This window comes from Trachemys scripta, chromosome 1, assembly GCF_013100865.1.
Source record: "Trachemys scripta elegans isolate TJP31775 chromosome 1, CAS_Tse_1.0, whole genome shotgun sequence".
In the NCBI taxonomy this organism is placed as follows: Eukaryota; Metazoa; Chordata; order Testudines; family Emydidae; genus Trachemys; species Trachemys scripta.
In genome coordinates this window covers 229,799,424-229,824,335 of record NC_048298.1, presented here as the reverse complement: position 1 = coordinate 229,824,335, position 24,912 = coordinate 229,799,424, and the positions used below count along the sequence as shown (strand labels likewise).

Genomic DNA, 24,912 nt, shown 5'->3' with positions numbered 1-24,912 from the left:
AGCTAAGAATTTTGGATTAATCAGAAAGCTGTTTCTCTTTTATAATTGTCTAAAAATTAAGATTTACTGTAATGTACTAAAACATATGGATTTTTTAAATGTATGATTTTTTTTCCATTCTTCATTTTAGATTCACATTAAAAAAGTCACAACCTGATCAAAATCTGTTTGGAAGAAAAGAGAGAATCTTTGCAAACTGTTCCTATAATATCCTACATCTTTAACAAGTCACAAATTGAAAATACTGAGCATGCACCTTATTTCAATTGTCTTTTATTTTTCACTCGAACTCTACCTCTTGTGAAATCTACTGTAGATGAGAAGATTGTAAGTAACCCTTCTTGTCATATCCATCCAGAAACTGATTCTCCACACTGATAACATTCATCTGAAATCCAAGTTGTCCTCCATTTTTACATGACTTTACCATCTTATGGTTGCAGAAACCTGCTACTCTTAACCCATACTATTTTGATAGTATAGTAATACGGAGAAGTTGTACATATTCTTACATTTCTTGGAGATGAAAAAATATAATTAAATTTTATGAAGGGGGTACTTTTGGGGTTCCATTTATTTTCCTATAACAAAACCCTCTTTTATAGATTATCAGGATATATTTATATCTATATCTAGATATAGATATATAGATATATAAAAACATTAGGGATATTTAATTTATTAAAATAATTTGAAAAGTACATATTTTTATGCAGTAAAATTTTAAATTGATATAGGTTTTTTTTATGGATTATCTAACTTAAATTATCTTTCTACATTTTTCTTTGCAACTGCAAACAACATAAAAAATTAATACCATATTTCAACTATACTGCCATGGTTAAGAAAACTAAATTGAGTTGCTAAATTTTAAAGTACTTTTGTACCACAAAATCTGAAAGCTATTGTTCAAAGCATAAGCATGCCTTAATTGCCGGAGTTCTGAAGAACATTATTCTTGGGGGCTACCATATTCCACTGATTACAAGGCATAGCCACATAAAAAGCATGTTGAAGTATCTTAATATTTCAGTATAACGTAAATGCTAAATCTGCAGTGATTTTAAGTTTAATCCATCACATTTTAGAGGGAGATTTCGATACCGAGCTATCCCTTTTTAAAACTTTGTAGACAGTTCCTAAACCGAATGAATTCATTCACTGTATAGAAAAGCATTCCCTACTTTGTGCTGTAAATTTTGAATTTTGTCTCATGTCCCCAGACATACAAATTCTGTTCAGTACTTTGAATGACTACAATCCTACATGATATTTTTATCAGCAAAAAATATAAAAAAATAATAGTAATTATTTGTAATTAACCTCATTATAGGTCTTTCTTAAAATGTTTTTATTTCAATGTTTACCTTAGGTAAACATTGTGGTGGGTGATTTTTTATTTATTTTTTTGAAGGGTGAGTCCTATCCAACTTCCATGGGAATCAATGGAAAGACTTCCATTGACTTGAATAGAATCAAGCCCAAAGTCAGTTTCCTGCCTTTTGTGCTTCAAGGAAAAGAACAATACTTGTGTAACTGATGAGCAGCCCAGACAGACCCTGTGGGCTCTTTGTGCTGCTACAGCACTGTTCATAATATGTAATGCCATTTAACAGTTCATTAAAATCTAGTAGTTTTTTCATCACATCTCAGCATAGGTCTGAGAAATTATTTGGGTTTATTTTTCCCCCCAATTTTACTTGCGACTGATGCCAATAATTTAAATTATAGCTATTTATTAAATTTTATATCATGACTTACTTTTTAAGTCAGATATATGTTTCTGAACAAAACAAGCAATGCCAACAATGTTGTCTTATCGTTCCATGAAGTTAAAATGATTTATAATAAATTTACCAGTACCATTGTTAGGTGCCTTTCCTCTGAGCAGTGTCTTCTTATGGGTTTATTCTGTCAGCACAGTGTTCCTAAAGTAACATTCAACATATAAGAAACTCCAAACATCTCTAAATGTGTAGAAACTCACCCCAAACTGATCACACTTTTGTGTTGTTTCTTTGTGAGCTCTACCTTATATTTTTTCGAATAACTTTTTTCTAGCAGTCAAAATATTGAACTGAAACTCGTCAATTATCATCCATTACCTCCTTTTTGATAAACTGATTTTTTTTTAAAAGGATTAATTTATATTCTATTTTGTTGGATCTTACTAGCAGGAGCCAGAAATACTCTGGGATGCTATGATAGATTGCACTCTTACTAAATGAATGTGCCACAACAGTAGAAGTGAATTTATTATAAATCATTTAGGGAGCAGATAGGTTTTGTAGATTCAGAATCAAATTCAGACCTGATGTAATCAGGTACAACTCCGTTGATTTCCTGAGAGTTTGTTCCTTAAATTAGAAGAAGGTAGGGGTGGAGAAAATGTAGTGTTTTTTTGTTGTTGTTATTGTTTAAAGAAAATTATCTCTACATACCATTGTTTTAGACTCTAAATTCTCAAAAATTCTAATTCACAAATCACTCCAAAGTGGTCTGCTCTCCTTTTTGGAGATCCACCTATTTATGGCAGAATAAGAGCATTTCAAATATTGCTGGACATTAGCCAATTTGTGTATTGCATTCCTCCATGCTTTATGATTAATAGACACTCCAAATATACTTTATGTGCATTATGTCAGCCAGAAACGATAGTATTTAACACACGAGCTCATCTCAATGTCTTGGATTTACTATAGATTTTTAAATCCTCAGGATTTTTTTGTACGTTTTTCATTTTCAGTGAACTTTAGGTCAGCCTTAAACACTCCTATATAGGAGAATAAAACCTGTAGTAGCTTTACAATAGTAACTATTTCAGACTGAGTTGTATTCGTTCCTTCTGAAGATGTTATAGCTTAAGGAAACGTAGGTCTTTTTTGGAGCAGCTGGCATTTCCAGATACCTTAATTTTCTGATCAAATTGAGTTTAAATCCCCAGATTTGATGCCAATTAAAGCTTTTTCTTAAAATACTACTGTTGTTTTTTTGGTTTTTTTTTAAACAATGATCTTTAGCGGGGCCCACAGCAATTGCAAAGATTTGGCCTATTCATAACTAAATCCTGTTTAGCTTACTAAGTGAATAGTCCTGCTGAAGACTTTGTGTGTGAGTGATGTAAGCAAGATTTGGCCCCATGTCAAAACATTCCCCCATGAATGAAAACAATCCCCCCTCTGAAAAAGCTACTGCAGGGCTTTCTGCTCTTTTAGGGTCCTAAACTTAATTTATTTGCATTAATTGAAAATTATTTACAGTCATAGGGATAAATGTAATGATTTTTTTCCTCCTCTAGCCATGGTGGTTTGGCAAAGCTCAAGGCAGGTATAGTAGTTATGGACCAGATTAGAATTCTCACCCCATCACTGCTTTTCTCAGCCTTTTAAAAATTTAGATTAGAAAATCATTAGGGTCCCTTGTGAATCTGAGATAAGATACTGGCTAAATTTAAGGCAGAATGACTTTGCACTTCTGCCTTATAATATGTAGTACGTATACCTTTGAGTATGTTGAGGGATCATGTTTAGTCTTTTGGCAAGACTAGACAATTTTGTACTTTGTCCTTCATTTTTTCCATAAGCAAGTATAAAATCTCTCCAGTAATTCCTTGATTTTTTTGTTTGAAATATCTGCTCCAAAAGGAGTACAGTATTAATTTACATCTTGTGCTTCTAATCTGTGCTTTCCTCTGGAAACGAGAATACATATTTATTCCAAGACCATTGTTTCATGAAATCAAGTATTTGCTTAAGTTTTAGGTTTCTTCTTAACAACAAGGATCCATTTTGAAATTGGACTAAAATGAAAACTGTACTCATTTTTAAAAGCACGGTTATGCTTATTCATATTTACAAACATTACAGTTTAATACTGAAAGGGTGTCATACTGCTATGCTGCTGTTTTTGGAAATGGAATTTGATTGGTGTAAATATTGACACCAAGACTTTGTCATTTTGTATCATGTTTCTTGATTTCAGTGTTCTCTTGAGTGGGTTTTTTGTGATTTCTACTGTAAGCATTGAGCTAGAACTCTAGGTAGCTTAATGTTGAGAACTATGAAACTTTGTTTCAGGGGGACAAACTTTGATATCTTTACATGACCGGCAGTCATCCTACTCCCATTAATTTTAGTGGTGCAGGATCAAGCTCCTTATTGCAAAACATCATTACTGTTAACTTTAATGGTAGCTGACATGATGATCATCACTGGTGCTAAACGTTCCTATGAAGTAAGGAAGGGTTGCTTTTTTAAAAGTGTTAATTGGTGGCTGCCTGCAGGTCAGGAGCTCTCACTTTGTGCCAGTGTACAGCAGGTCACAACAGAAATTCCCAGCCTCCCCAGGATCAAAGGTATAGTGCTTTACTTGTTGAAATGGTAAATTTTTCTTTGTTGCTCAGTGTTTGCTGAGATTTCAATAGATGACTTGGAGTGCATTCTCTTCAAGCCTTAACAGTGGTGGATACACTACTGTAAAATGAACTGCCAGCAGATTTGGTATTTTCAGCTAAATGTAGTTTTTTTCTAGAAATATCAAATTCTAGTAATCAAATATTGAAGTCTTATTGTAACTAGTTTGCCGTTTAAAAATATCCTTTTTGAAATTAAAACCTGGTGCTTGAGTTTGATACTGAGCACTGTTTTTGGAAAATTGCCATCTTCATTTGCAGGGTTATTTTTGAGGGGGGGTTGTCAGTTTGTACTCTTGCCTTGTGGAATCTAGTACTGTTAAATCCTGAAACATTCTTTTCTGGCAAAACTTATTCTGTACGTTTCCCCATCTTTTCATTAACCAACTCCTGCTGTAATAGATTTTTATAAATTGGCTAGATTTGTTTAAAACTTGCTGCTATATTTGAAAACCTGATATGGGTCATGTCAACTGTGCCTTTCATCAATGTTTATGTACCACAGCTATCCATGTATATTTGAAATAAAGGCTTAAAAAAAAATCTGTTCTGTAGTTCTTACATAAGCTGAGAGAGAATACTTCTGTCCCTAAGAGACCCAATATGTTGCATTAACAATGTAGCAATATTTTAAGGTGTTGAGTCCAAACTGTCAAAAGGCATGTTAAATAGGGATTGAATACAGTACTTTAAATGCCATGTCTCAGAGCCACTACAGCAACTGCTCTTTAGTTAAGAAGTGACACACACAGGTGCCAGGGCTGAAGCACTCACAGGGAAAAATTAGTGGGTGCTCTGCACCCACCACCAACCAAGCTCCACTTACCCCCTCCTCCTTCCCCCCGAGCACGCTGCATCCCTGTTCCTCCACCTACCTCCCAGCGCTTCCCGCTTGGCCCCAAACAGCTGTTTGGCAGCGTTAGCACGCTCCAGGGGAGGGAGGGGGAAAGAGAGCAGCAATGTGGCACGCTCAGGGGAAGAGGTGGGACCTTATGGAAGGGGTGTAGTGGGGTCAGCACCTATGGTGACATATACAGAAACCTCAGTGCAGGCCAAGAATTTTTGTGAAAAAGTTATTAGTCATCCTTATTACAATAGTGCCATTAGGCTAGACTCTGTACAAACATGGTAGTAGAAAGTCCCTGCTCCTAAAAGCTTACAGTCTAAATAGACAAGACACAGGGTGAAGGGGTGGAACACAAGCAGAGCGAACAGTGTAATAAACAGTTATGTCAAGGGTGGGTTTGCTTAGGACTAGATAATGGAAAACAAAGGGGAGGTGAAGACTGTGAGGGGAGGGACATGGTTGGGGCAAACAGCCACTCAGCATAGGAAAAAAATAGTTGATGCAAAACCTTAGAATGTTCTGAATGGCCAGTGGTCTCTGTGGTTGGGTGCTTTTGCTCCTATGGGCTGAAGTCTCATGCTGATTGTCTACATTTTTTTTGCCCCAAGGCTGTATGGCAGGAGAGGTATCACCTGGGTCTTAATATCCCTACAGTACAGGGGCTCACAGCTGTATCTTTGAGTCCATTGGGGTGGGCCTAATTTCACCACCTACCCCTGTGCAGGAGTCCTTGCTTTAGCTGACTCCAGCTGCTGCTAGTGGCAGATATGGATGATACATTGTAGGAACTTTGGCCTGGTCCCCACTAACCCCCCACTTCGGACTAAGGTACACAAATTCAGCTACGTTTAACGTAGCTGAATTCGAAGTACCTTAGTCCGAACTTACTGCGGGTCCAGACGCGGCAGGGAGGCTCCCCCGTCGAAGCCGCGTACTCCTCTCGCCAAGCTGGAGTACCGGCGTCGACGGCAAGCACTTCCGGGATCGATTTGTGTCTAAACCAGACACAATAAATCGATCCCAGAACATCGATTGCCTGCCGCCGGACCCTCCGGTAAGTGTAGACGTACCCTTAGACCATGTGACTGAACAGCAATCAGGCATTATTAGTGTAACTAAACTTAAGCAGCACTAAACCTTAGAACCACACAATAATAAACCAAGCACTTTGTCTTCAAAGTGATTTATAACTAGCCTCCATCTATTGATTCCACTAACTTAATATGGTACTTATCCCATTAAAAGACATTAGCAGTGAGAATTATGCTATTCAACTTATTCATAGGTAGATTTATTACAAAAATGTACAGGTAGTTTGTCTTGAGGAATGTACTGCAAAAGTATTCATACAGCATTACTAACATTTTTACTGTTTGTAAATATTTTAATCGTTAAAAATTGCAATAGACTCAAGCTTTTTACACTTATCTACAAAGAGAAAATTTACAACCATTTACAACGAGAGGTCTTAGATGTGCATACTGTCAGCAGCTAAGACAAACTACACCGTAGAGACATATGAAGTCCTGTTTTTATTTCACTCTGAATTCATAGAAAGTACAAAGTGTCTTGGTGAAGTTCCATCCCAGTGCTAATGATAGCACATACAGCAGAATTAAGAGTGCAAATGGATACAAAAGGATAACTGTGTTCTTCAAAAATGGCAATGCTAGAAAAGAAATACAATTATGATCAGTACAAAATTATTTAAAACCAGCAATTAGTTGCATTAATGGACCAAAACCATCAACTGTTACATCTAGAAGGACCCTGGGGAGAGGCTGCCCGTATTTCATCAATTTCTTAACAGCTTGATTAAAATTAGGTGCCTGTTTATCATTCCTGCCATGCTGATTCTGTAGCCCTTCGCCCAGATACAGAATAGCTTCTATCAGAGTAAAGGAGTAATTGAGGTAGCTCTGTATACATTAGTACAGCCAACCTGCTCAATGATTTTGTTGCATTACTACCCTCCTCTCTAGTCAATCTGCGAGTCCAGAACTAATGTAAGGGTCTTGAAGTTTGACGCAGCAGCTGAACTGGATTATAGTACAACACAATGGCGAACATCAATGAGTACCAATATCTTCTGTGCAAAGTGTGTTTTAATACCACCCCATAAAGTGACAAGTCCTTTAGGTATAAACTTTTTAACCCAGTTTGGACATTTAGATAAGGGAGTACCTAGGATTCTTGGCAAAGGATTACAAATGATTAACTCCAACCACCCAGGACAGAGACAGTATTGGGTTTGGAAGGGAACAGGAAAAGTGATGTTCAGAAAAAATGTAACAGAATGGAACAAGCTGCCAAGGGAGCATGTGGAATTGCTTCAGTAGACGGTGAAGACTACAAGACATCTATCATGGAGGGATAGCTTAAAAAATAAATCAACACTGTATTCTCCTACTTCTGCATTTGAGATGATCATTGCAAACCTATGAATTCATAAATTAAAGTAGCTTACTGGGCCAGGGCTCGGTTGTTTTCATATAGTCAGTTGCCTAATTAATAAAAGCTTTTGAAATTACTTACCACTGTACCCTAAAAATGTTACATAGATATAATAACCAATTGCAATGAGCCATACTGTGTTCCCAACAAAATATCCCATGAATGAGGTTGACGAGATAACATCTGTAAAAGAGAAGACAGTTGCTCTATTACCTGCCTGAGGCCCAGCACCATGGCAAAAAGCATTAAAAAGGCTGTTCTACTTACAATTGATGAAAAACAGTTGGATAAAATGCAAAATGACTAGAAGTGGATAGAAAGCATTCAGATGAACATCAAAGGCATATCCCCATTCCACATCATAGTCTCTGCTCTGTCGCTTTACCAAGTACTTATTAGAAATAAACCTAATTGGAAAAGAAATTTAAAAGGAATAAGTTGTGAACAATTTCGCACTTTCATGATTCCTAAAGTTATGTTGATTTGACATTCCACCTATAGTTAAAGTAATGAAGTCACATACAGGAAAAAAACCTCAAGTCTTTACCATTTAATTCATAAGTTCAATCCTTTCAAATGTCTCTGCATAATTGCCAACCTCAGATGACTGAAAATTATTTCCCTAATATGTGAATAAAACATGGTAGCCTAAGCAAAGGTGAGTATTTCCCCAAAAAGACAGCACAGACCAGCCTTTTGTTAGCCCATTTCTCTCTCAGCAGTAGTCACATTCTTTGATGCTGAATAGAAAGTGCAAACACTGTGCACAGGAGAACAGCAGCTTTCTTTAATTATAGGATACTGAAGAAGCCGTCTTTCAGTTGTCCATCCACTCACTTCCCAAAAAGGCTGGGGATAGCCACATCTTCACATTTCCTGTGTTACAAAAATCTCAGTTGCATTCAATTTTAGAGACAGACGGCACACTGGTTACCTCATTTAATAAACGCCCCACCTCCACCAAAGAAGGCAACAAAATACTTAAAATATGGGTACTAACTTGATATGAGTACTACATTACTTGCTGCACCCAAAAACAAAGCAGACCAAACACGGTTTCTGGTCTTGAGATTATGGACCAAATCAATAGTTTAGCCTAATTTTCACAGGTAAACTTCCACTGAAGTCTATGGAAGTTTTGCCTAATTAAAACCTGAGTAGAGCTAAGAATTTGATGACACATTTTGGGCATATACCTGGAATAAGAGCAGAACATTCCTTATATGATCAACAAACTTCCAAAGTCATTTTTGAATCAAATATTGCATCTTTTTTTCAAGGTCACTCTACTTTAAAATGTTGTTTTCACTAATGAGAAATCAGTTCTTTAAAGTGCCCCTGATTTCCTTTACATTTTTGATAAGAGTTTTCCTGCTTTTTCCCCCATCTCCCTGCTGCTTCAAGTGAACCACACAAGCAGCAGAGAAAAGAGCAAGTGTGAGAATTGAGCCCTTCCTGTGCATGTGCCTCGAGGAAGCAACTGAAGGCAAAAGATGGCCTCTGCTATTGGTCTTTCAACAGTGGAGAAAAGTCCTACCAGTGTTCTCAGCTGTTTCCCTCAGAGGTCCAATATTGCAGAGGAACCAGCATCAGACATTCTCAACTCCTGCCCAATCAGGTGCTACCCTCAAGGACTGGAAAAGTCTCCTGTGTCTGCAGGGAGATTCTTGGCCCTCACTACCCTGACAAGATTCTTAGAATTGGAATACTATATCTCAGGGGTGGGCAAACTATGGCCTGTGAGCCGAGCCGTTTTAAACCAGCCCCTGAGCTCCCACTGGGGAGTGGGGTCCGGAGCTTGCTGCGCTCCAGCCAGGGCGCTGGGTTGGGGACTGCACCACACTGCTCGGCCCCACTCCGGCACTCCAGTGGGGGTCCAGGGTCGGGATGCACGGTGTAGCTCCCGGAAGCCATGGCATGGCCCCGTTCCAGCTCTTATGTGCTCCAATGGCCCCCTCTGGTGCTCCAATGGGAGCTGCAGGGGCAGTGCCTGCGGACAGGACAGTGTGCAGAGCCGCCTGGCTGCGCCTCCGCATCCGCATAGGAGCTGGAGAAAGGGACATGTCACTGCTTCTGGGAGAACTCAGCAGGAAAATAGGCACTGAGAGGTGCAAGTGACAAATTTCCTCTAAGTATTAACCTTTTTTTGGCAGAAAAAGGTCAAGCGAAAACTATTTTCTAATGCTCTTTCCCAATAATAGTGCTCTATTCACAGCCAATGAAAACTCTTAACCCTCTCTTCTGAGCAAAGTCGTATCGTACAGATTTAAATACACTGCCTCAGCAACAGGGACCTTCAACTCCCCTATAGCAATGCCCAACTTAGTTCTAGGTGGAATTATTTACTTACCACATTAAAGTTGCTATTAGAAGGCCAACGCCTACACAGTCTATAAACACAACCCAAAGAAGTAGCTTTATCATTTGAAAAAATCCCATGTCCAGCACAAATCCAAATCCTATAGTAGAGACTGGGGGGCAGGGGAGAGAGAGAAGAGGAAAAAGAGATTAATCCTTCCTAACTGGAAAAATGCTGTAACACCAAACAATGTCAGTTCCTCAAACTTTGACATTCCAGAGGTTAACTTTTTGGAGGAGATCTCCTGAAATCTCAACATTTTCCCCTTTATTCCTCCTCACCCCTAAGATCTTCTGCAAGGCAGCTCCTTTTTCTATTCAAATGCTGCAGAGCATACCACTTGTGTATAATGTGGTTGGCTTAGGTTCAGCGTGTGGCACCACTGCCATTGAACTAATCTCACGTTTTTAAACTTACAAACTTTTAATGAAGACGATACCTTGTTAAGCAGAAGTGCAGAGTAAGAGCAACAAGCAGAGCTGAAGTCTCACTCTTTCAGTTACAACAAAACCACCTGACAGTGCAGAGCTTTCTGGCTCTGAAGACTCAGATGTCCTGTCCGTTTTAGTTGAATGAAAATGCCATACACGTAAGACACATTCTTCTAGAGTTCCTTGGGCAGCTTTGGGAAAACATCCGTGAAACACAAATGGATCTAGGAAATATTTCCCATCCAACCACAAGAACACTAGAATTTCAGAAGTAACAGCTTTGTTATGACTGCAGGTACTATGCCACGTCAAAAATGGACTGGATATTGTCTTTTAAAAGGCAACAGTAAAAACACAATCTGAATTGAAGCTTACATGCAAAAGATTTTCTTTTGATTGGTGATGACTGACGTTCACAGTGTCTCGCTGCGGCTTTGGTCACTGGATTATTTGTATTATCAAAGCACCTAGGAGTCCTAGTTGTGGATTACGACCCTACTGTGCTAGGTACAGTACAAAAAGTGAGTCTCTGCCCCAAAGGGGTTACAATCTAAGTATCAAACAAGAGACAACAAATAGATAAAGACAGACGGAGTCTACAAGGAAACAATGAGACAATACTGGACAGCATGATAGGCAGAGGTCTCAGCATACAAGCAGCCTAATTGTTGCCAAGGGTTCTGTAGGCATCACAGCAAAGGAGAGTTTTGAGAAGGCCTTTGAAGGTGGATGACGACATTCCTTTGCTGATGTTTATGGGGCGCTTCTCCCAAGCGTGTGGGTCAGCATGGGAGAAAGCATGAAGGTGCTGTTTGAAAATTTAACAATGGAGTAGTGGGCAATAGAGGCTGGCATCGCAGGAAAGGAAGTGAGCATCCACAGGTGGATAGCGAATGAGAAGCGATAGGTAAATTGGGGACTGACCATGAAGGGCCTCGAAAGCGAACACAAGCACCTTATGTTTGATGGGACAGTGAAGAGGCAGCCAGTGAAGAGATTCAAAAAGAGGGGTGATGTGGTCAAAGCGCAGGCTAGGAAAATGATCTTTGCAGAAGCATTGTGAAGGGATAGGAGTGGGGCAAGACTGCATTTGTCAAGGCCAGAGAGAAGGATGTTACAGTTTTAGTTGTATGGATAGATAAGAAAGGCCTATTCTTAGATACAGCCTGGATGTAATGACCTAGCGAGAGGTCTGAGTCAAGATGATGTCTGGCTTACAGGTCTGAGTGACAGGCAGGATGGTGGGGTTGTCTACATTGATCAAGAAAGGGGGTAGTAGGAAGGTATGGGGAGGAGAGGGTTTGCAAGAATAGGAGCTCTGTTTTAGCCATGCTTAGCTTGAGCTGGCAGCTAGACATCCATGAGGGATGTCAGAGACAGTCCAAGATTTTAGTTTGGACAGAAAGGTAGATCTGTGAGCCATCAGCATATTTGTGTTTGTAGATAAGATGACCAGAGATAAGGTATAGAGGTAGAGCAAGGACAGAACTCTGTGTAAAGGGTACTTTGCCTGTAATGGGTTCAACATTAGGGACTGTCTTTTTGTTCTGTTTTTGCACAGTGACTAGCACAATGTCTACAATTTGGGTGCCTGTGTGTTATGGTAATACACGCAACAATAATACATCCCATTTACTAATCATCCAAATGTTCAACTATTTAAAAAAAAAAAAACACCAAAAATAGTCATTCATTCCTCTGGTTGTCTTTGCTATGACACAATTATTGAACCCCCCCCGCCTCCCAGTTTGAAACACAGAACAGAGACAAGACTTGATTACAATAAACATAAATAAACTCTTTAGAGGATTCTAAATACAGCTAGACCCTCTGGTTTACCCTGGTTCTCTAATTTCTAAATGGTTACTGTAACCTTTGAGTGTAGATAGCCCATCAGCTTCTTTTCCATTCTGATTAAGGGCCTCTACAGTCAAAAACTGAGGGTGCTGAAAAAAACCCTGTGAAGGTACATTCCTGCAACTTTATTGAAAAGAGAAAGATCTTATCTATATTAGGTACTTATATGGCCACCACCACTGTAGTATCTGTGCACTTCACAACCTTTTTAACATGTTTATCCTCACAACACTCGTGTAAGGTTGGGAACTACTACTTTCCCCATTTTACAGATGAGGAAGTGAGGCATAGTGAGACTAAATGAGTTGCCCAAGGTTACACAGAAAGTCTGTGGCAGAGCAAGGACTTGAACCCAGGCCTCCCTAATCTTAGGCTAATGCCCAATTCTTCCTCTTTCCCACCTCATTTTTGCTGATCATGGAAATAGACACTCACCACACAGCCAGATACTCAGCAATACCAAGAAAGCAGGATCATCTCTTGCCCACTGGTCCTTTGTTTGTTTTCGGTAATGAAAGTTTCTATAAACTCTCTGTGGTGAAGTGAACAGGTAGAGCATCTGCCAAACAGCAAACTCAAAGTCCATCTGCCGGAAGTGAAGGAGCCTCCTTAGATATTTGTAGCGTTTTGCACCCGCTGTATGTCTCGCTGCATCCCTGGAGTTTAACGCACCATTGCCCTGGTTTGGGGAACTAACTGAAGTGGTCGGCAACATTTTTCTGAAGGAAAGATTTTAAAGTTAAAACTAATTGATTTTACATAATCTTAGAAATGACAGATGTAAAATTAGAAGCGTTTTAAATTATGCAGTGTTAATTATGGCATTTAGATATAAATCTAATTTGCAAGGGTAATCAGGCAAGTAGCTAGCTAAATACTACCACTTGTGCCAGCAAGACTACGTGTAAGATTATAAGCTAGAGTGTGCCCCTTTCAAAATGTGGCCATTTATGTGAATTGATTCCCCTTTCTGCTGCCTAAAAACAGTGTATTGAAATAGCATAGTTTAGAGACCTGCGCACCAGGATTGGTGCCAATAATACATAAATTAAAATTCCAATCTGCTACTAACTCAGTATGTGGCCCTTGACAAATTATGTAACCTCTCTATCCCTCCCCCTTTCCATGTATAACACAAATACACCTCTATCCCGATATAACGCGACCTGATATAACACGAATTCGGATATAACGCAGTAAAGCAGCGCTCCGGGGGGCGGGGCTGCACACTCCGGTGGATCAAAGCAAGTTCGATATAATGCGGTTTCACCTATAACGCGGTAAGATTTTTTGGCTCCCGAGGACAGCGTTATATCAAGGTAGAGGTGTACTTACCTGCCTACTGGATGGGGTGCTGTGACAATCTTTGTACACTGCTCTGGAAACAAAGCACTCTTCAAGCACTAAGTATAAATGTACAGTTTAACAATTGCCCTTGAATGCTTTTACTATTAAAGATATTCTATTTTACACTGCATTATATTTTAATTATTTCAGATAAAAATTCAGTGTGCCCCACTCCTCAAAGAAGCATAGGCATGTCATTCTGGGCTAGAGGGAGCCACCTCTGTTTGCTTGGGATTCAAAGCCATGAATCTTCTCCCTACCTAAGCTCTTTCTTACAACAAACAAAACAAAATAAAGACGAGATGATTGTGTCTCCCCTTATAAACTTCAGTCCAGTGTGCAGGGCACTTACCCAGGCTGTGGGAACCCTGGCTTCAAAATTCCCCTTTGCCTGAGGTAGGGAGAACCCAGGTCTCCCATGTCTCAGATGAGTGCCAACTGATTATGGGGTATTCTGGGGTGGGTCTCTCAATCTGTCCTGTTGAAACTGTTCCACTTTGTATTAATAATTAAATAGTCAATGCAACGCTGTTTTGAACTCGGGTCTCTGAATATCAGTCTTAGTTTAAGGGCCTGAAAGGACCACCAGATAATCTAGTTCGACTGCCTATATATCACAGGCCACCAACACCACCCAGAACCCTACACACTAAACTCAACAACCAAAATATTACTGCCCACAGGAGATGAGACTATGATGTGTCACAGGCAGAGAATAGGAGGGACTAAGGCTATATCTACGCTAGCACTTTTGTTAGTAATACTTTTGTCGGACAGGTGAGTGAGGGGAAAAAACACCCCTCCCCCGACCAACATACATTTCACTGACAAAAGTGCCAGTGTGGATAGCGCTACGTTGGTGGGAGATGCTCTCCTGCTGACATAGCTACCACCGCTCATTGGGGTGACTTAGTTATGCCAGGAGGAGAACTCTCTGCTGCCCGCACAGAGCAGCTACACAGGAGACTTTACAGTGGCACAGCTGTAGCAGTATAGCTGTGCCACTTAAGATCAGTAGTGTTATAGTCTGAGATGCACCAATGCCTGAGGCTCCTGCAATGGCAGGGTAGTGACTGAGATATACCCAGATAACCTGAGCAAGTGACCCACACTCCCACACTGCAGGGGAAGGCAAAAAACCCAAATGCTGAAGTCTCTGCCAATCTGACCGGGGGGGGGGGGGGGAGTCTCTGCCTGACCCCAAATACGGGGATAGTTAGACCCGGAGCATGAGAAAGAAAAACTGCTGAGCCATCTCAGACACCGACCCAGCTAATGTCCCACCTCCAGCAGTGGCCATCCCTGATGCTTCAGAGGAGGGAGACCCAGTAAGTCTCAGGCCGAGGCTAGTTAAGCGCCCCCGCAACGTGGAACAGCTTCGGCAGCACAGATGGAGACACACCCACACTCCCCCGCAGTGCCCCGCGCCCAGGGGTCCGGGCAGCCCCTGGTTCAAGTCCCTTCCCCGCAGCAGGGCAAAGAACGCAGGTCTCCGCCTCCCCCTCAGCTCCTGCCTCCCCGGCAACGATCAGCGCGGGGCACGTGCCCAGAGGCGGCTCCGAGGCGCGACGCGAGAATCGCCTCCTTTGAGGACCCGGGGGGGGCGGGAGGGCCGCGCGCGCAGCAGTAGAAGGGAGGGGCCCCCACGCCGCAGGGATCCCAAGGCCCGGGGGGCGAGAACTCCGCCCGCAACTGCCCCGCTCACCTGCCGCTCCAGCCCCGCCCCTCCCAACCACACACAGCGCGAGGGTCTCCCGGGGTGGTGCGCACCCACAGCAAACTCCAGCTGCTTCCGGCAACGTAGCGCGGCGCGCGCCCCCTGACCCGGCCCGTGACCCTGCGTCGCGGTGCATGCTGGGTACGGTAGTTCCTGTCCCGGCGGGGAAGAGCGGTGGCGGTGTCTGCGCGTGCACCGCAGCTGGGTCAAAGGACAACAAGATGGCGGTGTCGGCGGCGCTGCAGTGAGGAGTCGAAACGCTGTGTGTGGGGAGCGCTGCCGCGATGCCCAAATACTATGAGGAGAAGGAGGAGGACGGGCGGGCCTGTGCGGGGGTGCGGGAGGACCTGAGACAGTGTCTGCTCGAGACCTCCTGCGTCATACAGGTACGCGGGAGGGGCGGGGCCTGCTGAGAGACCCCCTGCGTCACACAGTCAATGGCGGGAGCTGGGCGGCCCCTTCCCTGTTCCCCCTGGTGACGGCCTCGGCCGGGACACTGCACCTGTCTCGCGCCCGGTCCCGCAGAAGTGCTCCCCATCGACTCCAGTAATCCTGCTCGGCGCGAGGAGTACGCGGAGTCGATGGGGGAGCCTGGCAGCCGCCTCTGGACCGCGGTAAGTTCGAACTAAGGTACGTGGACTTCAGCTACGTTATTCAGGTAGCTGCAGCTGCGTACCTTAGTTCGAATTGGGGGGTTAGTGTAGACCAGGCCTGAGAAGGTGTGTGTGACCCCTAAGAATTCCTCAGTTCTGACTGGCAAAGGGTTCAATCTTCTGTACCAGTAAGTAACTCTGACAGGCCTGCCAAACTCACTATACCTAGCACACTGCTTTCCATAAAAGATGTCATGTACAATCTTAAATTAAAGCCAGAAAACACAGTGATCATAAATATGCTTGTGAAATGTCTGTACGGATACGATGTAAAAAGTTATATATGTACAGTATAAAGGAAATATGTTCCTACAGTCTGAATCAAGGCAAAGTTGACAAAGAAGTACCTACCAGACAAAAGATTGTATATCACCTGCCTGCCTCAGTTCACAATGTAAATTAAGCATTGTAAGCCAATACAATGAAAGCCCTGTTTGCATACAAAGTCAGCATGGGGATGTGACATAAACTTTGTGGGGTGCAAGGGAGGCATCCCAACTTCGATATCCAATAATTAATTTTGGGGGATAAAAGAGAAGGCAAAAGGATACATCTTTATCCTGCACCTGAGGAAGTAATTAGTCAGTGGGATTTCATTCATGAAAACAGGATCCTAACCTGCCCTGGTTGGAAACACTACAAAAGACATTTTGGGGGTGAGAAAATTCCTTAGTCAGAAGGTCAACCTACTAAGTTAAGTTTAATTTCTAGAAAGTATGCTATGCCTTTTGTTTTATATATAATATTTCTATTTTTATTGTCCTTACTATTAAATCTTAACCATTGATAACAAATATATCTCAGTGCTGAGCTGATTCTCAGTTAAACAGCTGGTATGTGAGCTGTTCCCTTGGGGATAGGAAAAGCTGGTATTCTTGTGAGTAGCCAGTGACAGGCAGGATATCACAGGGGAATGCTTCAAAGGGGCATGGGGATTAGGGTATGCCTATCATAACAAGAAAAGTGAGGACTAGCATTGCCCAGTGGAGGTTCTTAGGGTGGCCAACAGGCAGAAAGGGTCAGGGAAGTGATACCCAATTAAGCACCAGCAAGTCTCTCTCTCACTGGAGGCAGGGGGAAAACAGTAACTCAGTGTCCTGGGCACCCCAAGAAAGTATCATGGTGTGTTAGTTTATAGTGTGTAATCATGAGCTGGGAAAATATGTGTTCACTGAAACAGAAATGTTGAAATTTGATCATACAGAACTTCAGGTATGGTAGTGTGATTTTTTTTCTATAAAAAGTCAAATGGTTGTATTAGAAAATCTGTACTGTATACACATCTTTTGAGTGGTTTTAGATTTATTCAAACTGGACTTAACATAATACTAAAAGCAAGCTATAATCACCAGAAGACCAAAAACAAAACAAAACAGTGGTAATTGCGCTGGTGAAAGGTGTCAACTAGACAGTCTTGGAGACAGAAGTTTTCTACTTACCTACACAACACATACAAGATAGACAACATACAGGGCAACAGCAAACATATAATATTTTAACAAAACAAGCATATGGATTTTTGAATTTAGTTAAACATTCAAGTTTTTTTAAATCAGGTTTCTTTTTGTTAAAATTGTTTTTAACCAAAATAGTTTAAAAGAAATATTTAAAAAAATAAACAAAAATTAAATAGACTATGTCAGTCAGGTCAACATGAGAAACTTAAAATATTGGCTTCTGCAGCTAACTCAGTCGTCTTCACCTTCATTTTTCTGTTTGTTCATAATCTGGAAAAGAAAAACAAGCTTTCCTGCTTTTTCAGGTCCCAAATGATTTTTCAATTTAGAATGAATTAGTCCAAAGGAAGAAAATATTCTTTCTATACCAGCAGAAGCTACTGCTGTTAAAAGTGAGATTATCACTTCAACAGTCTCTGAATCCAAGTGCTTAAGTGACTTCCACCAGTTCACTGGTGTGACTTTCTTTAAAACATCAGAAAACGTATATTTCTTGAATGGTCCACCCTTACTCCGAAGTTTATTATAGTTGGTATTATGGAGGGATGATTGCTGGATGTCCATATCCTAGCCAACTCCTCCTCTTCAGCAGTTAAGGTTTGACCCTGGTACCAAGTATTGAGAATATTTGCAAGAAAATGAGCTGGAGATAGTGCTTGTCCCATTTGTTTTTTTTAATGCTTGTAATTTAACTCTGTCATTGCATATTTCTCTTTTTAAGACCTCGCTCAGTTCCTTCCAAATTTCAACAGCATCAGCAATAAAACAGCTGTTTCCCTGCATTTTGTTCAGGGCTACAGAAATAGGCTTCAAGGTACTCAGCATGTGTTCAACATTTCTCTTAAGCCCAATGTTGAGAACTTTGGCTGTGACAGTGCCATCTATTTTTTCACAATTTTGTTCACAAACTGTCATCAGATTAGGCCAGTTCTTGATATAGTGCTCAAAACAGTGCACTACTGTGTTCCATTGCATGTCTTGTGGGAGAGGTAGCTTGGTTCCTCCCACTTTTTCAGAGCAGCTGCTGCAAAGTGGTTGTTACGGAAGTATTTTGCAATTTCAACAACATTAGCCTTTATTTCTGGAACACAGAAGTCTTTGGCTAGGAGGTGCATCAAATGAGCACTGCAACTGTATGTTATTAGCTTGGGACTCTCTTCTAAATTTCTTCTCATCTTGGATACATTTTCAGCATGTGACCAAGCTGTGTACTAGACATTTGAATTTTTTTTCACAGTCTGTTATAGCTTTTACTGCTAATTCTTGTAAGTATTCTGTGTGTACATTTCCTAATGTATCAGTTGTTTCTGTAAGGAAGACATTCCCTTCTTCTGTTGTCACACAAGCACATACAACAGGATCATTGTGGACATTGCTCCACCCATCAAGACTCAGGTTAACAATTTTACCCTCTAGATCTTCTGCACACTACTCAATTTCTCTTTCATACACTTTATCCAGCAATTTGCCTGCGACATCTGCTCTGTTGGGTGAACTGTATCCTGGTCTTAATGACTGAACCATGTTAGTGAAGTGTGGGTTCTCAATCATACGGAAAGGAGAGTTTGTTGCATAAACAAATCGGGCAATATTTCATCAATTCCTTTTTTTTTTTTTTGTAATCTGCTGGTTCTTATCACAAACTTATTTATGGTTGTTTCTGGATGATAGAGATTTATTTTTTTTCTTTTTGCTACAGGTGATATACTGTGGCTACGTGACATACGTGGTGTGACTGAAACACTATCATTGGCAGATAACTCTGAAACAATAGAAAATGATGGTGATCTTGAAGGTGGATAGTCTTCAGAATCCTGTATGTTCTCCTAAACAAAATAAGTCAATGCAGTTATTTAATTATTAATTCCATACTGCTCAGTTAGTATCACTCATTGTATTCACTGACACTCAGTACGACTTCAAAGGTGAAATTGTAAAAGGAAGATCTGCCTATTTCAGCTATTTATTTTTATCACAACTGCATCTAAAATGATACTACCATAGAGTAACAACTATATTTTTTTGCTCAAACATGAGAATTCAAGAATAGTCCAGAAGGAAGACAGGTAGTCCTCAAGAAAGAAGTATGAAATAAAAAAGTTTACCAACCTGAAGATCCTGCATGTTCAGACATGTTTATTTCATCATCTTCAGTGCAGCTTCCTCCTGAGAAGGAACACTTCTCATGAAGTTGTTTAATTCGGGCAACCAGACCTTGCATTTCTTTGTGCACTGTTTGCATTTTGCACACATGCATGTCTTACCCACAGGTAGAGGAACTTCATGAAAATATTCCCAAACTGGGTCTCTTTTATGGCCTACTGCCGTTATAGGTTTTCCCTTCTAGTGAGAGAATGGTATGGTAGATCTCAAATCAATGATGGCTACACTCAGAAAGACCTCAAAACTTCTGGAATATGCTGCTCAAACAGTTTCACTTTTGTTTCTACTGCCTATCCCTCCCTTCTCACATTTATCTCCAGACTTCTTTTCCTTGTCCAGGTCTATTCCGCCCCCAACAATCTTATATTCATTGAACTTTTAGAAATTTTGCACTTTTAGAGAGAGGTAAGGGATTGACTCTATGTACACAAATTTGCAGAGGGACAATAGGGTTGAGGTCTGTTATTTCTCACCTCTATATATTATTGATTTATTTATTTAAAAACATTTTTGCTGTTAACAAGCATGTTACCTCTGGAGAGACAAATCCACAGTTTGAGAACTGCAAAACTAAGCATCTCTGATGGTATCTTCTAGACTGAGCACTGAATCCCGTTGGGTAGATAGAAAGATTAACCTAAACAATCTATACAGAGGCCCCTGGAACCCCATAAGATTGGATCCCTAATCCATGAACTATTGGAACTCGTTTACAAAAGATTTCTTAAACATTACATGAATATATTGTCTCATACTATAGAATTAGAATGTTCCATGATGAGATACATTATAGCTCAAAGCTATCTTTATTAAAACTATCTTTAGATAGGTTTTTTCCTCAAAAAGCATTTTATCCAAAAAATCTGATTTAAATAAAAAAATCGGGGGGGGAGGCGTTGTTTGTTTGTTTTTTAAATCATTGATTTTTATCCACCCTGGTCTTCATTTTACTGATACAAGCACATGTCTTTGAAGTTGGGGGAGGAAGGGAAGAATTATTATCTGCACTTTCACAACTCTCAGGAACTTACCACAGCAAAGAACACAAGTTAAAGGACCTTGGACTGAGTTTCAACAGTGTGCACAGGACTTCTTAGAGGTGTCTTGTCTGTAGTGTCCTTTCCACTGAAGAAATACACTGGATTCTTATACTGTTATGTTTCATATGACAGGAAGGAAAAAGCCCCAGACAATGCTTGAAGGAAGGACACTGCAGAGGTTTGCAGGTTTCGTTTTTTGAGTGCAAAAGGTCAATGGTAAGTGATTGGTTTGATTGTTTTTTAGTCTTTGCCAATATTTTTTTTTTTTTCTTTTCTAAAAGATTCTGATGAGGAAGAAGACACGATTGAAATTAATCAAATTGACATCATTAAGTAGAATAGCTCCTTACTTGTCATAATTGTAATTGGTCCTTAATAAATGTTAGCTCTTGTGAACATTAGTATAGCACATCTTTCGCACTCAAGCAAAACAAGGAATTAGGTTGTGGGTATAATCCAACAAGATATTCATATTTCAATTGGAGAAGGCTCAGTGTGACAGCTACAATAAAAATAGGAAATGATTAACAAAATTGGGGTTATTTTAAATATGAAAGATCAATAGGTAAAATAGCTTTTTAATATTTAAGATGGATAATTAGCCATACCTTAATCTTATCTATTTGAGATCATTGGAAGAAACAGAACTGGGGGACATTGATTTAAGTTTAGAGGAAACTCATTAAAGGATCATTTTACTGTGGTAATGGACTTCTGCTTTCCACTTGAAGTTTTGTAGTTTTAATATAATGTACTTAGGTAATAATTGGATGACTGTTAATTTAAGGAGATATGTCAGTTTTATGATGGAGTGACAAACTCTCCTTTTGGGAGTGAGTGCTCAAGTACCACAATGAGAAGCCTATTATAAATACCTACCTAGATAGAAAAGTAGTTTCCCCAGACTGGCTATGGGTTTCTTGTATGGAAATGTTGACCTATGCTGTCATAAAGCTTTTTTGTAAAATAGGGTAGAGGCAGCAAAGTTGATATCAAACCATTCCACACATGATGGGCACATAGCCTGTTTTTGGACTTACCTAATGTGTTACTTTGCTCTGTAATGAATAAACCCTGATTTTAATTTTAATTAAAGGGATGCAGAAGTAGAACATACCTAAGATCTTTCATCCCACTCTGCTGCTGTAGCCTCACAGCCTTCAACCCTCCTCCAGTGGAAACTGTCTTAATTCAGCTAGAGAGGAAAATGGAATTAAGCTAGAAATATGCTAGAAAAGTGTCTTTACTCTCCAGCATGTCTACAACAACACTGTAACAATCTTCAAATATTTCTCACTATAGTTCAGTATGTAACAAGGACAGATGAAAAAGACTAGGTAGGTGGTTCTCAAACTTAATTGATCACGCCCCTCTTCTTTGTGTCTGTAGTAGTTTATGCCTCCCCTCCCGCAGCACAAGTACATATATGGATTAGAAAAAAATCAACATGCACCCCTCACTAAATTTTAAAAACACTAAGGCATTGATTCAAACAGAGCCAACGATCCATTGTAATAGCAAAAGCAAACCTGCGATTGTGGCTGATGCTAACAATTAAATGTGCACACCGCATTGTAGCAAACGGATTAATGTACAGATGGCAACGGCTTTGTATAATGCTATGCAAGCTTAACAGAAATCTGTCAAAATGTACAGCGCCATCTGAGGACCCGATATTTCTGGAGGAATCAGCTTTGCTAGTTATTCATTGCTGTGGGTAAAATGTGCACAGCAAGGGTGTGCTTTTTTGTTTTTGTTTTCTTCTCAAGTATCTCATGCCCCCCAGAATACATACCCCACCCTTTCCCCCGGGGGGCCTCATCCCCCTGTTTGAGAACCACTGGATTAGATTATTTAGTCTGGAAAGGAAAAGAGTGAGAGATGATAATTATATTTAAATAGGAATGTAATAGAAAAGGCTGTTTGTGTACTTCTGCTTAACCTGTCCCATAATATAAGAAAAAAAGACGTATTTGTTGACCAATTAAATTAAATGGCAACAAACTTAAAATGGAATTGTAGAAGATTTTGTATTCTGGAATTTTACTATCTCAGGGTACTAGTGAGGCAAATAATTTAGTACATTTTTTAAAGGATGTGGCACTGCATGCAAATACAAATACTTTGAACATTTACATTAGATTAAAATGATTAAGGTTTTCAGTTCTCATGCTTCCGGACATGAGACAATCAGCAGTTGGGTAAAGAATAAAGTATGCTTCTGTGCTAGCAATTAGATACACAAATGGGCAGGGAGTGTACACGTTCCTCTCCCTGCACATGGCATGGTGACTGGTGTAATATGGTCAACCTTATGTTGTACCTAACTTTTTATTGTGCTATAGCAGTGAATTCTAGTTAATGATTTTGCATAGTAGTAATCTATTCCTCAAATTTAAGTGTGTGGAACATACTAGCTTAATTATTGTTGGATTCAAGAATAGTCAGTCATCGCAACCTTGAAGACGGAAAACTTAAGAGGAACTATGCCAGGCCAAAATAATGTGGCCCTTCTTGCTGCCATATCTCTTGCAGTGCTAAAAGCGATCTACTGTACAGCAGCTATCCACTCTCAGCTTTAGGAAATGCTGGTGTACAGTAAATCTTTAGGCTTTTCCCTCCAATTATATATCCATGTATTATTTCCCTCCGATATTAGCTTGCATTTTCCTAAATTGAATCTCACTTTATATTTTACCCATATTTATAGACTCTGTAGGTTCCTTTTTATATTATCCCAGCCTCACTGGTGTTTGCAACACCTTCCATTTTAACTTAATCTGAATTTGCTGTGTACCACATTCTCCAGATCATGAATGATGATCAGTAAGATAAGACTAATGAGTATTCTCTACAGTACCTCACTTACACACTTCCTCGCTCTCCCGACTCTATTGTACAACTTACTATCATTCTGTTTATTGGCCTTTAGCACTGTCATGTAGACTTCAGATTTGCTGATCAGTCACCTAGTATTAATTATGAGTAAGATTTCTGAATGCAGTTCTACCATGTACTTTCACACCAGTCTTGTGTCTTTTTATGGAGAAATCATTTATTCTCTTCAGTGACTTTTTTTTTTTTTACTGTATCCTTGTTTGTAAAGTGCCAGAAATAGAAACAAAGTTGCTTCAAAGCAGTTCTAATAGTAGTATTTTACATTTTGCAACATGTTGACTTAATTATTATTCAATTTTTAGTTGGATGGCAGAGCAAGATTCAGAGGAAGGAAGGGATACTGAAGCCTTTGTGAAGAGAGCCAAGCATGGGGATTTGTGGGTGTATCAGTGCTTTAAGCAAAATACAGAGACTAAAATAAGAAGAGTACATCATCTGCATCCTCCCAGTCATGAAGTATTCTCATGGAAAATACCTGCTTTCAAGAACTCTGATAGATTGAGGCTGACATGCACCTAAAATACTGAAAAGAAAACCAATATTAGGCTTGCAGTTTGGAGTGATATGAAATGCCCTAATTCATTTTAAATAAACTATGCAAAATCCAAAATAAGCTGTAGCAATCTTTAGCTGAGTCAATTTGTTTTGAAATTGAGATTTCCTTTCAGTTTTTAGGTTTGTAGTTTTATTTATCTAAAACCATAAAACATTGTCAGAATGAAATATTATAAAATGATTGAAATTGGTAGACCGCTTGAGTAATGTTCTGCAGTATCATTCAGGAAACCTAAGATAGATCTCTTGTTTCCCAGCTTGGCAGGGCCGACATACACTGAAATGTACAGGTTAGCCTCTGGGGAAGAGAGTGGCTTATATTGCTCAATAGTGAGTTCCAGTTAGAGTGCAGTTGGTACCTGTCCAGTCCCCAAGAACTGTGACAACATCTCTTTATCCCTCCACAAAATTCTTTTTTTAATATGATGGTTGGTGTAAGTTCATTCATACATTGTAGCCTTTCATTACTGAAGAGCTAAATTAAAGTTGGGGTTACTCTTCAAAATTAAAATATATCTGTCTGAAAGTGATTATTCATTTCGAAAAACAACCACTGCTTTTAAGAGAAATATAATTCATCTGACCAGTACTAGTGTATAGCTGAAGAGTTGCATATGAGAAGTAAGAGTAATTAAATGTCATGTTTTTCACCCAGACCTGCAGCTGAAGAGATATTGGTTGTCGCTTTTATCATAGTGTTCCGACAACAGCCTCTAGATTCCT

General features: G+C 39.9%; 3 protein-coding genes across 6 annotated transcripts in view; 2 read left to right on the top strand and 1 right to left on the bottom strand.

Annotated features, from left to right (window-relative positions):
* MGAT4A (alpha-1,3-mannosyl-glycoprotein 4-beta-N-acetylglucosaminyltransferase A) overlaps positions 1 to 2,992 on the top strand; it is a 136,961-nt gene extending 133,969 nt beyond the window's left edge. For all 3 annotated transcript variants that reach the window (XM_034757955.1, XM_034757953.1, XM_034757954.1), the window contains exon 16: positions 131 to 2,992. In XM_034757955.1, coding sequence (XP_034613846.1) covers positions 131 to 157 — 27 coding nt within the window. In that variant the 3' untranslated portion in view covers positions 158 to 2,992. The remainder of the gene's footprint in view (positions 1 to 130) is intronic.
* A 3,629-nt stretch (positions 2,993 to 6,621) lies between these two features.
* UNC50 (unc-50 inner nuclear membrane RNA binding protein) lies at positions 6,622 to 15,546 on the bottom strand. Of its 2 annotated transcripts, XM_034757950.1 has the most exons (7): positions 15,412 to 15,530; positions 13,695 to 13,762; positions 12,795 to 13,078; positions 10,063 to 10,183; positions 7,980 to 8,119; positions 7,794 to 7,895; positions 6,622 to 6,927 (listed from the first exon to the last, which is right to left on the bottom strand). In XM_034757950.1, exons 3-7 carry the CDS (start codon positions 13,072 to 13,074, stop codon positions 6,791 to 6,793), a joined length of 780 nt encoding a protein of 259 aa, XP_034613841.1. In that variant the 5' UTR covers positions 13,075 to 13,078; positions 13,695 to 13,762; positions 15,412 to 15,530; the 3' UTR covers positions 6,622 to 6,790. The 2 variants fall into 2 exon arrangements, with proteins under 2 accessions (XP_034613841.1, XP_034613842.1); XM_034757951.1 differs by lacking the exon at positions 13,695 to 13,762 and having other exon boundaries at positions 15,412 to 15,546.
* Positions 15,547 to 15,617: 71 nt separating this feature from the next.
* On the top strand, positions 15,618 to 24,702 carry LOC117870693 (cytochrome c oxidase assembly factor 5). Its single transcript, XM_034757952.1, has 3 exons — positions 15,618 to 15,809; positions 20,869 to 20,952; positions 23,937 to 24,702. Exons 1-3 carry the CDS (start codon positions 15,708 to 15,710, stop codon positions 23,976 to 23,978), a joined length of 228 nt encoding a protein of 75 aa, XP_034613843.1. The 5' UTR covers positions 15,618 to 15,707; the 3' UTR covers positions 23,979 to 24,702.
* The last annotated feature ends 210 nt before the right edge of the window (positions 24,703 to 24,912 follow it).